Source organism: Ornithodoros turicata, chromosome 2 (genome assembly GCF_037126465.1).
Source record: "Ornithodoros turicata isolate Travis chromosome 2, ASM3712646v1, whole genome shotgun sequence".
Classification (NCBI taxonomy): Eukaryota; Metazoa; Arthropoda; class Arachnida; order Ixodida; family Argasidae; genus Ornithodoros; species Ornithodoros turicata.
In genome coordinates, this window is record NC_088202.1 from 141,927,640 (window position 1) to 141,940,520 (window position 12,881).

The window sequence follows — 12,881 nt, forward strand, 5'->3', positions numbered from 1 at the left end:
AAGCAGCCGTGTAGCACCATCCGATCTGCATTGGGTTCAAGCAGGTTCGGTCGAGCAGGATCGAAAATGCCCGTGTGACAGGGGTATTATCCGAAAACGACGTAACCTACACTCCTACATGATGCTATAGCAAAAAACTTGTTGCAGACGTGCTATACCTAAGATCCAAAAATGCTGCCGTAACATTTGCTCTATGCCGCTTGCGCGTTCAAAGCGCGCTGCGTCGCGTAACCTACATAGCCCGGCGGCGAGCGACCAAAAAGCGGGAGTCTCCCAAGGCCAGACATGTGGTTTCCTGGCAGGCATTGCTGCGCAGAAAATGTGCTCTCTGGCTTTACAAATATGTATCGGGGGGGGGGGGGGGGAACAGGTGTTCTGACATGACAATGGAAATGTCATTCTTTAGCTCAGGGCGGCTGACGTTTGCATTTGAGCACTGCGGGCTCTTTGGTTAGCCATGAGTAGCACTGACGCTTTAAACCAAATTCCGCCAGAGGATTACGCGTCCATGAATAACCCAGGTAAGAACTCTTTCCTTTTGCGCAAACTTTATATTGAGGCTGTGCAGGGGCGCTATACTTGCGAAATGAGGACACCTGTAACGAATCATGTTTGTGCTGTGCTGAATTTCATCTGCGTTGCAGGACAGCTTCGAAGTCCCACTCACTGACCCCGCTCAGGTACTGATTGAAGAGATTGCGCAGCAATATAGTCGGGATGGAAAATTAGGCGTAGAATTTACGTGTGGTCTTCGCCTTTATAGCTACCCGCACGTAACTGTTTATCTTGTTGGATAAATGTACTGCACTTCAAGACTCCACAGGCAGGAGCTCGCGCAAGATTTTGTGTTGGGGGCTTTTGGAATTCTGTTGACACCCGTATTTACTCTTTTTTTTTCTCTCTCTGTTTACTTCTAAGGAGCTATATGTTTGGCGGGAGAGAGGGGTATAATATGCCTTGAGGGTGTCTTATGAGATGCTGAAAAAATCCTTGGCCAGAGAGATATTCTAAGTGAAGAGTATTGAAAGAGTGCAAAACGAAGTCGTAGAATATTAATGAAACGAAGGAAAGGGTGTAGGTTAGCCGGTGTGGATCCGTGAAGAAGACCGAGAGACATGGACACAGCGGGACATGCACAGAGAACTTGCCCTCATTTCTTTTACATATAGCTAGCCCTAAGCAACGAGTCCTGGAATAACCAGACCCTGGTGGCTTGGGACTAACACCTTCATCAAATCAATCAATCAATCAACTTGCGCGTGTTACCCCCCCCCCCTCCTTTCTGTGTCCGTGTCTCTCGGTCTTTCTTTGTGGATAATAGAATATTGTGCTAAATTTTTAATTCTTACGCAAAAGAAACTGTCGTTCACCACGGGACGGGGAGGTGCCTTTTTTTCTCTGCCCCCCCCCCCCCCCATCGAAGAGGCTCCATTTGCAGGTGAGATAGCAACTTCTAAAAGACATGCAAGCATTCTTTCATGCGGGTGTTGCAGAAAGTATGCAAGCGTGTTGCATAGCACGCGCGCATGAAATTTCGACACAGTTTTACGCGCGGTCCTAAGCCTATTGATGAATGAAGGTGTACCAGAAGCATATACATACCTTCGTGTAAATATTTTAATTTAAATAAATATATAATAAATTTTAATTTAGGCTCTTTTTTGAGCATGGCCTCACATTCAGTATACTAGTTTTGAAAGAGGAGGAGCAGGCATACTCCTACCTAAATTGCACAAAACATAACATTTATATATTTATATTGTTATATTTTTAAGTTTTTATTTTATATCTTTATAATATATTTTTTAATCTATGTGTTAAATTACCCACTAAATAGATTAGTTTTTGTTAACGTTCCTGTAATCTGTAGTCCACGTCTTATTATTTCACTTTGATTCAACTTCGTGGCCGTCTGATATATTAACCTATTTGTCCTATAGTACTATATATATATATATATATGTATATTCAACCTTATCCTGAGGACACGGTTTGCACTCGTCGACCTGCTACCTACGTAACAGCTGGTGTTGACGTCGCCTCCGACATTTTGATGAACTGTGTATACGTCGGAGCATTAGTCTTAGCTCGGAGAGCGAGTTCAATAACCGGGACCTCTAGTAATGGTACTTTCGGGGTAATAATGTCACAGGCAGTGGGGTACAGCCACGGGGTACTTGGGGTACTGGCTCCAGTTCCCTCTCTATACCTGCCACGGGCCGACCCACGCAACTCGTGCAAATACGAGGAGAGAAAAAAAAAAAGATTCTAGTGGGTTTCAAAAATGTGGGTTCCAGTGTGACGACCGCGAAAGCTACTGCAGTTCGTGGCGTCCATCCAATCAGCATTCACGAATAATTTTGAAGTCATTACATTTTCAAACTATACTTCCAATCTCGTCACGACCAGTCGAATGACCTATATGTCTACAGGGTGTTCAAAAAATTAAGCTTTCACGAGCGCTACGCAAACACAGCGATGACAGGAAACCGGATGATAACTTTACGCTACTTGTGCAAGAAACAGGTGGCTGCTAATTATGTAGCACCTGTTTCTTGCTCAAGGAACAGAAAAATAGCGGCCAGTTTTCTTTTGTTCGCCTATTTATAAAGTGCTAGTGAAAGTTTAATTTTGAACACCCTGTATATTCCAAATTCGCAGAACTGCTGCTTGCGACACGCTTGTTTTGAAATCAGCACCCTTTGGTTTATCCCATCTCAAATCTCCAGGTGTTGCAAGATCATTTATTTTGAGTAGTAAACACGCCCAGCATATGGTCTTTCTTTAAGCGCAATATTAGAATAACATTTCCGAGGGCAACCAAAGAAATATGGGCTGCAGAGCTACTGGCAGGTAGGGTTGCCACCTTTCAGAGTCATAAATACCGGCTGAGGGAGAGGAGGTGGAATAAAGGGGAAGGAGGAAAGGCTCGTGGTAAAGTGGGTGAGGTACGTTCTAGCTGGCTCGACACAACCATTAACAGCCCTCCGAGCACGAGACTTAATGAATAACAATGGTAATAATAATAACAATGAATATCAATAATAATAATGAATAACTCAGAAAACGACTGGTGACTGTGGAGTTGGGTCTGTGTTCCAGATTTATTCAAGCTGTAGTGGAATGCTGAAGGGAAAACCACGTAAAAGCCCTTATGAAAGCTCTTGAACCACAAATACCGGCAAAAGGCTGCCGGTATCACCTTCCTACCGGCAACCGGCAGAGCGCGCAAATAACCGGCCGTACCGCTATAATACCGGCCTGGTGGCAACCGTACGTGGCAGGCGATTCCAGACAACCCTGTCGCGTGCATTACGTACTTTGCTCCTGTGGCTTACTGCTAAGATCATCGCAGCGATCATCTGATAGCTTGATCGGGAACATTTCGAGTAGCTGCGTCGGCAGTGCTGTTCACGTGTTTCCCCAAGGCGGCAAATGTTGGCACTGGTCCTTATATGAAGTCGGCCCAGGGCACACGACCGGTCCTCCCAGAGCAAGATGCCGCTGTGCCGGCAGATCGCTCGGTAATAACACTGGACCAACCAACCAATAAACCTCTACCCGACAAACGTCATCATGACGTTGCTAGACAGACCGAAACCAAAACATATCGGAAGGGGAAAGCTGGGTTCCACGAATGAGCAATTGTTCGGCTGAAAGAAAAGTAGGACCGAAGGTCGCGTCCCTTTCAGAGACCATCGTAATCCCCCCTTTCAGGCGCGACCTTGCTCGCCACTAGCTGTGCTTTGAACCACGACCTACTAGATTATAACGACCATGTCAGGCGTACCCCTCCCATGCGCCGCATTTTTGGAAGGCAGCGGTGGCGCTTCTGATCGTCCTTGTTATTGCTTCCTCAACTTCTACAAAACTTTGTACTTCAGCTTACCTTAGTATTTCTGTACAAGCTGTGGACTTCCACGGATGTTTAATTCTGAGGTTGATTATTATCATCATTCTACGCGTTTTCATAGGAGCTATCGCTGTCGTCTGCTACGGTTGTCGTACATACGCTTCTGCGAGTTCAGAATTCAAATTTCCATCGTCCAATCGTGCTCCAGTCTGCCAGGGCGCGTCAGTAGCGCCCCTGGCGGATCGTGCGGACAGGCACCTCATAGGGTTTGCTGTTTGTGACATGGTCGTTATAATCTAGTAGGTCGTGCTTTGAACGTACGTAGTTCAACTCTACCAAACTCGTGGCGCTGTCGAACATTATGACGTCATTTGTTTACAAACAGGTAGAGGTCTATTCGCCGATTCAGTTGTTCGTGGAATGTTCCGTTTGTCCACGTTCGTCTCACATGAAGTGCTCTCACTGCTGCATGATTATGCTTCAAGCGACTTTTCCGTATTCTAAGTCAGCATATTACAAAAACGCGTTCGTATTACTGAAAAATATAATGGCAACGACTCGTGGCGAAAAACTCGCTGACCAGGGAACGTAGAAAGAAGACGCACAGCTGACAAGTTTGATACGGTTGGGCAGTGAAGGAAAAAGTACACAGTCCAGTCTGGTAGTACAGAGAAGACACCCTTTGTTACTCTTGATGTGGAGCAATACTTCTCTGTATTAAACTCACCAGCTGTGTTGTCAGACTTTCATTGCGAGCTACGTTTGCTTGTCTCGTGGTTTTTCGTCGGGAGTATCATTACTGATATTGTCATCAGTACAGAAGAGCAATTATATGCTATGTACATTTGTAGTGCTTCCATATAGGCAGCTGGTCGCAGTGTGCCATATTTATGTATTTATTTATTTCTTTGAATATAGTAGCTTTTACTATACTATATTTGAATATGCCTTTTTGGGACCGAGGTATGAGTGGACAACGAGATATACGGCGAACACAGACAGCAACTAAACCTACACTCTAAGAAAAAAAAAAAGTGGAATTTTCTACCCATCTCGGTAGAGATTATTGGAACCACATTTCTACACAAACCAATTTTATCTTTTAGGTATAACTGCAGAGTAGGAAAAAAAACTACAGAGTTGAAACTGTCGTTCTACCAGCTTGGGTAGGAAATTCTACCCTTTTTTTTTCCTTAGAGAAGGAGGAGAAGGGAAAGGGACGCTTACACCCGCTGAGGAGAAGGCACGCGTGGATTGGCTCGAAATGGTAGAAGTACTCTCGTTCTACCAGCTTGGGTAGGAAATTCTACCATTTTTTTTTCCTTAGAGAAGGAGGAGAAGGGAAAGGGACGCTTACACCCGCTGAGGAGAAGGCACGCGTGGATTGGCCTGAAATGGTAGAAGTACTCTCGTTCTACCAGCTTGGGTAGGAAATTCTACCCTTTTTTTTCCTTAGAGAAGGAGGAGAAGGGCGCGCGTGGATTGGCCTGAAATGGTAGAAGTACTCTCGTTCTACCAGCTTGGGTAGGAAATTCTACCCTTTTTTTTCCTTAGAGAAGGAGGAGAAGGGAAAGGGACGCTTATACCCGCTGAGGAGGAGGCACGCGTGGATTGGCCTGAAATGGTAGAAGTACTCTCGTTCTACCAGCTTGGGTAGGAAATTCTACCCTTTTTTTTCCTTAGAGAAGGAGGAGAAGGGAAAGGGACGCTTATACCCGCTGAGGAGAAGGCACGCGTGGATTGGCCTGAAATGGTAGAAGTACTCTCGTTCTACCAGCTTGGGTAGGAAATTCTACCCTTTTTTTTTTCCTTAGAGAAGGAGGAGAAGGGAAAGGGACGCTTATACCCGCTGAGGAGAAGGCACGCGTGGATTGGCCTGAAATGGTAGAAGTACTCTCGTTCTACCAGCTTGGGTAGGAAATTCTACCCTTTTTTTTCCTTAGAGAAGGAGGAGAAGGGAAAGGGACGCTTATACCCGCTGAGGAGAAGGCACGCGTGGATTGGCCTGAAATGGTAGAAGTACTCTCGTTCTACCAGCTTGGGTAGGAAATTCTACCCTTTTTTTTCCTTAGAGAAGGAGGAGAAGGGAAAGGGACGCTTATACCCGCTGAGGAGAAGGCGCGCGTGGATTGGCCTGAAATGGTAGAAGTACTCTCGTTCTACCAGCTTGGGTAGGAAATTCTACCCTTTTTTTTTTTCCTTCGAGAAGGAGGAGAAGGGAAAGGGACGCTTATACCCGCTGAGGAGAAGGCACGCGTGGATTGGCCTGAAATGGTAGAAGTACTCTCGTTCTACCAGCTTGGGTAGGAAATTCTACCCTTTTTTTTCCTTAGAGAAGGAGGAGAAGGGAAAGGGACGCTTATACCCGCTGAGGAGAAGGCGCGCGTGGATTGGCTCGAAATGGTAGAAGTACTCTCGTTCTACCAGCTTGGGTAGGAAATTCTACCCTTTTTTTTCCTTAGAGAAGGAGGAGAAGGGAAAGGGACGCTTATACCCGCTGAGGAGAAGGCGCGCGTGGATTGGCCTGAAATGGTAGAAGTACTCTCGTTCTACCAGCTTGGGTAGGAAATTCTACCCTTTTTTTTTTTCCTTCGAGAAGGAGGAGAAGGGAAAGGGACGCTTATACCCGCTGAGGAGAAGGCACGCGTGGATTGGCCTGAAATGGTAGAAGTACTCTCGTTCTACCAGCTTGGGTAGGAAATTCTACCCTTTTTTTTCCTTAGAGAAGGAGGAGAAGGGAAAGGGACGCTTATACCCGCTGAGGAGAAGGCGCGCGTGGATTGGCTCGAAATGGCAGAAGTACTCTCGTTCTACCAGCTTGGGTAGGAAATTCTACCTTTTTTTTCCTTAGAGAAGGAGGAGAAGGGAAAGGGACGCTTATACCCGCTGAGGAGAAGGCGCGCGTGGATTGGCTCGAAATGGTAGAAGTACTCTCGTTCTACCAGCTTGGGCAGGAAATTCTACCTTTTTTTTCCTTAGAGAAGGAGGAGAAGGGAAAGGGACGCTTATACCCGCTGAGGAGAAGGCGCGCGTGGATTGGCTCGAAATGGTAGAAGTACTCTCGTTCTACCAGCTTGGGTAGGAAATTCTACCCTTTTTTTTCCTTAGAGAAGGAGGAGAAGGGAAAGGGACGCTTATACCCGCTGAGGAGAAGGCGCGCGTGGATTGGCTCGAAATGGTAGAAGTACTCTCGTTCTACCAGCTTGGGTAGGAAATTCTACCCTTTTTTTTCCTTAGAGAAGGAGGAGAAGGGAAAGGGACGCTTATACCCGCTGAGGAGAAGGCGCGCGTGGATTGGCTCGAAATGGTAGAAGTACTCTCGTTCTACCAGCTTGGGTAGGAAATTCTACCCTTTTTTTTTTTTTCCTTAGAGAAGGAGGAGAAGGGAAAGGGACGCTTATACCCGCTGAGGAGAAGGCGCGCGTGGATTGGCTCGAAATGGTAGAAGTACTCTCGTTCTACCAGCTTGGGTAGGAAATTCTACCCTTTTTTTTCCTTAGAGAAGGAGGAGAAGGGAAAGGGACGCTTATACCCGCTGAGGAGAAGGCGCGCGTGGATTGGCTCGAACTGGTAGAAGTACTCTCGTTCTACCAGCTTGGGTAGGAAATTCTACCCTTTTTTTTTCCTTAGAGAAGGAGGAGAAGGGAAAGGGACGCTTATACCCGCTGAGGAGAAGGCGCGCGTGGATTGGCTCGAAATGGTAGAAGTACTCTCGTTCTACCAGCTTGGGTAGGAAATTCTACCTTTTTTTCTTCTGAGAGTGCAGACAGGCAGACATCCATGAGCCCCTTCTACAAACTGCATCTTAGCGTGTGTCTTCCCACGCCATTTATAGTTCTCGGGTAGAGGATTATTAAACCTCTACCCGAGAAACGTCATCATGACGTTGGTAGACAGACTGAAACCGAAACAGATCGGAAGGGGAGAGCTGGGTTCCACGAATGGGCCTTTGTTCGTTGCCTCCTACTGAAAGAAAACTAGGACCGAAGGTCGCGTCCCTTTCAGAGACCATCGTAATCCCCTCAAGACCGCGGCTTTCGGGCACGACCTTGTTCGCTACTACCTTTGAACGTAGTTCAACATTACCAAATTGGTGGCGCTGTCGAACACTATGACATTTGTTTACAAACAGGTAGAGGTCTATTCATTCTATGATTCACCATGCGCTGTTGGGCATTCTCTCAGATATGTCGCGATGTCATCTGTCGCACCCTTCCTATTTAGGTAATTTCCCGCCATACCCAATAACTCGTCGAAAACCTTCTGTATCCTTTCCCAGCTTGCCGAAAGAGCTTAGTGCTTCCCCTCACAGATACTCCGCTTAACTGCATTCGGCGAGGTGGTTGTCGGCAGATTGGCCTGCCAACCCTGGGAGGTCCGACTACGTCACTGGTCACATGCTCTAAGCGGCATACGTAGCCAGAAAAATATTTCGGGAGGGGTTCCATATGGGGACTTTACATGGAAGAGGAGGATTTCCCCCTCGTTTCCCTCTCTCAAATGCACTACAAAAGTACAGTTTCGGGGAGAGGGGGTTTGAACTCCCAGAACCCCCATATGGCTACGCAAAGTATCAGACACTCTTGTTTCTTCTATACTGTATATCTCAACAAACGTGGTACAAATAACACCCATGATTTGAAAACCTGAGACGAAACAAATAACACGTCGTATCTTTATTGTTTTACACATGCATCACGTGACCTTTTAGTACGTCCAAATGTATTCGCACTTAGCCGATTCATAGTCAACCCTCAACAATGTAAAATGTTTATTATGGTTCTTTGGTCATTTGGACGTCGTGTCAGCAAAAGAGCTGGGGAATTAGCACGGCAAGTAATGCGCCGCAATTTCTAAGAAGGGGACAACACCTGGGTTAGTCATTCCCATCTGCTCCGCTGTCGGATGAGAACCGCGTGCTGGGAGAGGTGCGTTTTCTAACACCAGGGTTGTTTTCGACAGCTGTTTCGTTCCGCTCATATGTCAGTGTTAATCATATTGATGGCACCAGGGCTGCAGTAAATGATCAATATTCTTGGTTTCACTGAGGACTGGGTGAGAGATGAAAGCGACGACGATGGCGAGGAACGTGTGTGTTGTAACCAGGGATCGGAACCGGTATTTTTTTCGGTCCGGTTCGGGTTCGGGTTCAGGCATATTGGTTCGGTTCGGGTTTAGCTCCGCTGAACCGAAATTATCAGCTTGAACCGGTTCAGGTATATCGGTTCGGTTCGGGTTCGACTCAGGGAGAACCCCCCCCCCCCCGCACATACACAGACAAAAAAAAAAAATCTGTCAGCGTTCGGGGCATTTACAGGGATTGGAACAGTTACTTTTTTCGGTCTCGGTTTAACCGGTCCACGGGCAGTAATTTTGCTACATGCAAGCAAGCTTACGCTCACCGTACACGATTGTAAGAGAAAGGTGTGAGATAACCGTTCAGGTGAGCAAAAAAAAGGTCGGTCAGTAGTACAATTAATTCACCTCTGAACCGATTCCCGAACCGGTAACCGTATCAATTTTTTTTCGGTTCAGTTCCGGTTCGGCTCAGGACAAGCAAAAAAATCGTTCGGGTTCGGTTCGGTTCGGGTTCGTCAGAAAATAACGTTTTTTTTTCGGTTTTCGGTTCGGGTTCAGTTTCGGTTCCGATCCCTGGTTGTAACCGGGGCTTGTAATTACCGAAAATAATAGAGAGTTTTAGTGTACAGTTGATGACGTCGCCGTGAAGCTACCGCACCTACGAGAACCAATGGCGCAGTTCATGGCTCAGAATCTTATCCGTTTATGGGGTGCGGTAGATATGTGGTACTTCCGGGAAGCCACGTTTTCAATGGTATACTAACACTCAATATAATAATGGACTTTCCCTGTCTGTAAACAAATGACGTCAAAGTGTTCGACAGCGCCACCAATTTGGTAGAGTTGAACTACGCTCGAAGCCAGAGGGGAACAAGGTATAGCGGCCGAAAGCCACGGTTTTGAGGGGATTACGATGGTCTCTGAAGGGGACTCGACCTTCGGTGCTATTTTTCTTTCAATAGACCTCTCCCTGTTTGTAAACAAATGACGTCATAGTGTTCGACAGCGCCCCCAATTTGGTAGAGTTGAACTACGCTCGAAGCCAGAGGGGAACAAGGTATAGCGGCCGAAAGCCACGGTTTTGAGGGGATTACGATGGCCTCTGAAGGGGACGCGATCTTCGGTCCTATTTTTCTTTCAATAGACCTCTCCCTATTTGTAAACAAATGACGTCATAGTGTTCGACAGCGCCACCAATTTGGTAGAGTTGAACTACGCTCGAAGCCAGAGGGGAACAAGGTACGGCCGAAAGCCACGGTTTTGAGGGGATTACGATGGTCTCTGAAGGGGACCCGATCTTCGGTCCTATTTTTCTTTCAATAGACCTCTCCCTATTTGTAAACAAATAGTGTTCGACAGCGCCACCAATTTGGTAGAGTTGAACTATGTTCGAAGCTATGGGGCGAAGAAGGTCGCGCCCGAAGACCTCGGTCTTGAGGGGATTACGATGATCCCTGAAAGGGATGTGACCTTGGGTTCTACTTTTCTTTCAATAGGAGCCAGCGAACAAGCGCCCATTCGTGGAACTCAGCTCTCCCTTTCTGATTTGTTTCGGTTTCAGTCTGTCTACCAACGTCATGATGACGTTTTTGGGTAGAGGTCTATTTTCGGTTTCCGTGTTTGGAACCTGTAGACTTCGTTTCGGTTTCGGTTTCGCGCTTTTTAAAACGAACATATGTTTGTTTCCCATAATCTAAAAGCTTGAGTTTCGGCGCACACAGGGACGGCACAAAACACACGATTCAAAATGTTTCTGTTTCTATTTTCGTTTTCCGCGGAATTTGGTGGTTAATTAACGTTTCTCGTTTCCGTTTCTGGTAACGAACCAATTAATTGTAACTCTTCAGAGGATGAGCTAAGTGCCCTCGCAACTGCTCTGGAACTTTCTGAGCAAACCAATGACGGCATCAGTAACGGTCCACAAAGAAGTCGGATGCCTACAATAACTTTACGGAAATGAAAATGGACAGTTTTCGAAACAAACATAGACTTCACTGGTAACTGATGGCTTCTCCGCCCTCAAGCCAAGTCACACACACACACAATACGTTAGATCACTCTTATCCCCGACAAAACAGCAAACGTTCTTGTAGTCGAAAGTGTGCCCGTTTGACCGACTATGCTTGCAGCCGGCTCAAGCAGCTCAAATGCGACCAAGACGTAGGCGCTAACATTGTGTTGGGCGTGAGAGATAAAATAATGAAAGAAACAAATAACTGTTAATAATGCGTTAGCATTAGGAGTGTCAAAATGTAAAAATCTGTATGTACGTGTGTGTGTCCGTGTATGAATAGCAAGCCGGCTCTTTGCCTGGCTAACCTTTCCTTTCTTTTTTTCTTAATAAACATATCCCCCCCCCCCCCGTGTATGAGATGGTGAAGCCTCACCGAGGCAGCGCGCGCTATAAGTGGACATGTATATGGGAGGGGGGATATGTTTATTAAGAAAATGGAGATATATAAGAAGGTAAATGTAAATCGAGGTTTATGAGTTGAAATTGGAGTAGTCGAAGGTAATTAAGAGTAAAAGGTAAGAGTAATTAGAGGTAATTAAAGGCAGTTAAAGCAAGAAAGTTGCGTTTAAAAGTAATCAGTGAAGATATATGTAACTAAGAGAACGATTAAATGAAATTAAAGATAACAGATGGTAACCGCAGGTTACTGGAGGTAATTAACTATAATGAAGTGGAATTGACGTCAATTAAAGGGAATTGAGAGTAAATTAAAGAAAGTAAACGTAATTAAAAATAATTAAATGAAATTCGAGATTATCTGATGTAACCTGCTGTTACCATCGGTAATTAAAGGGTAATTATAAGGTAATTGAGGCTAATTAAATGGACAAATTCAGAGTGATGTAATTCAAAGTGTCAAGCATAGACCGGAGGCGAACAACAAGGAAGTCGGGCTTCGACTGGAAGTCATGTATGGATCGCAAAAGGTGCTAACACTTTTCTAACTAACGCAAACGCATTTCTCTCGCATTTAGCGCTAAATCGCCACTGAATTTTTCTTTTGGTTACTGTGCTATATGCCATGGAAAACTTTTAATTGTAAAACTTCCAAATAATGATAATGTTATATTTTGCAAATAGTGCTTTTGTGGTATTACGAAATCGAAGACGTTCTAGTACATACCTCTTTCCGGTACCCCACATTGATTTTTTCTAGTTGGTAGACATTGTACCGACCTGCTTAACGAACATTACTCTTATTACTACACGCTGGTACCCCTATCTCAGATACGAAACCATTTAGTCAAAGCCATTGGAAAGGTCAATGAAAGCTCATAAAGTAAGAAGCTTATTTTCTTGCTTAATTGTAAGTTATTTATTATGATTTGCTTTCGCATAGTAGCAGTGCCTTGCGCCATACGCATTGACGACGCCTATTTCTTTGGATCCCCAAAGCTCTTTGGCACCGCATTCTAAAAGTCCCTAAGGAGTTTCTACTGCGCATTGCACAAAACCCAGTATTCCTGGCATATGCTCAGCGACACTCCCTATTTTTGCGGACTTGAGATCTATTTTACAGAACAAACACGACTTCATTGATGTTGTCATTTCATTAGTACTATATTGGTATACAGTGAACCCTCGTTAATATGACCCCCGATAATCTGACACACGCGCTTTACGACCATACTCTTGGGGAACAATGCTGTGAAACCTCTGAAAATCTCCCCCGTTAATATGACAATTCCGCATTATGACCAAAATTTTCGGGAACGACCATGGTCATAATAACGAGGGTTCACTGTATATTAATGGCTCATCGCACGTGATGGTTACACATGATAAAGCTTTGAGGAAGAGGTTCCAGACGCGAGAGGGTGTTGTTACGAAACACCACGAGAGAGGACCATGCAGGTCTTATGAAAGGACAATATTGAGCAGCGTCGCAGCGACGTTGCATCACAGCAGCAGAAGCCACAGCAGCACTGGAGCTTA

General features: G+C 45.5%; 1 protein-coding gene across 1 annotated transcript in view; it reads left to right on the forward strand.

The window, feature by feature from the left end:
• Positions 1 to 393: 393 nt before the first annotated feature.
• Positions 394 to 12,881, forward strand: part of LOC135386252 (glutamyl aminopeptidase-like) — a 48,223-nt gene continuing 35,735 nt past the window's right edge. The window contains exon 1 of the mRNA XM_064616060.1: positions 394 to 521. Within this exon, the coding sequence (XP_064472130.1) occupies positions 458 to 521 (64 nt within the window). The 5' untranslated portion in view covers positions 394 to 457. The remainder of the gene's footprint in view (positions 522 to 12,881) is intronic.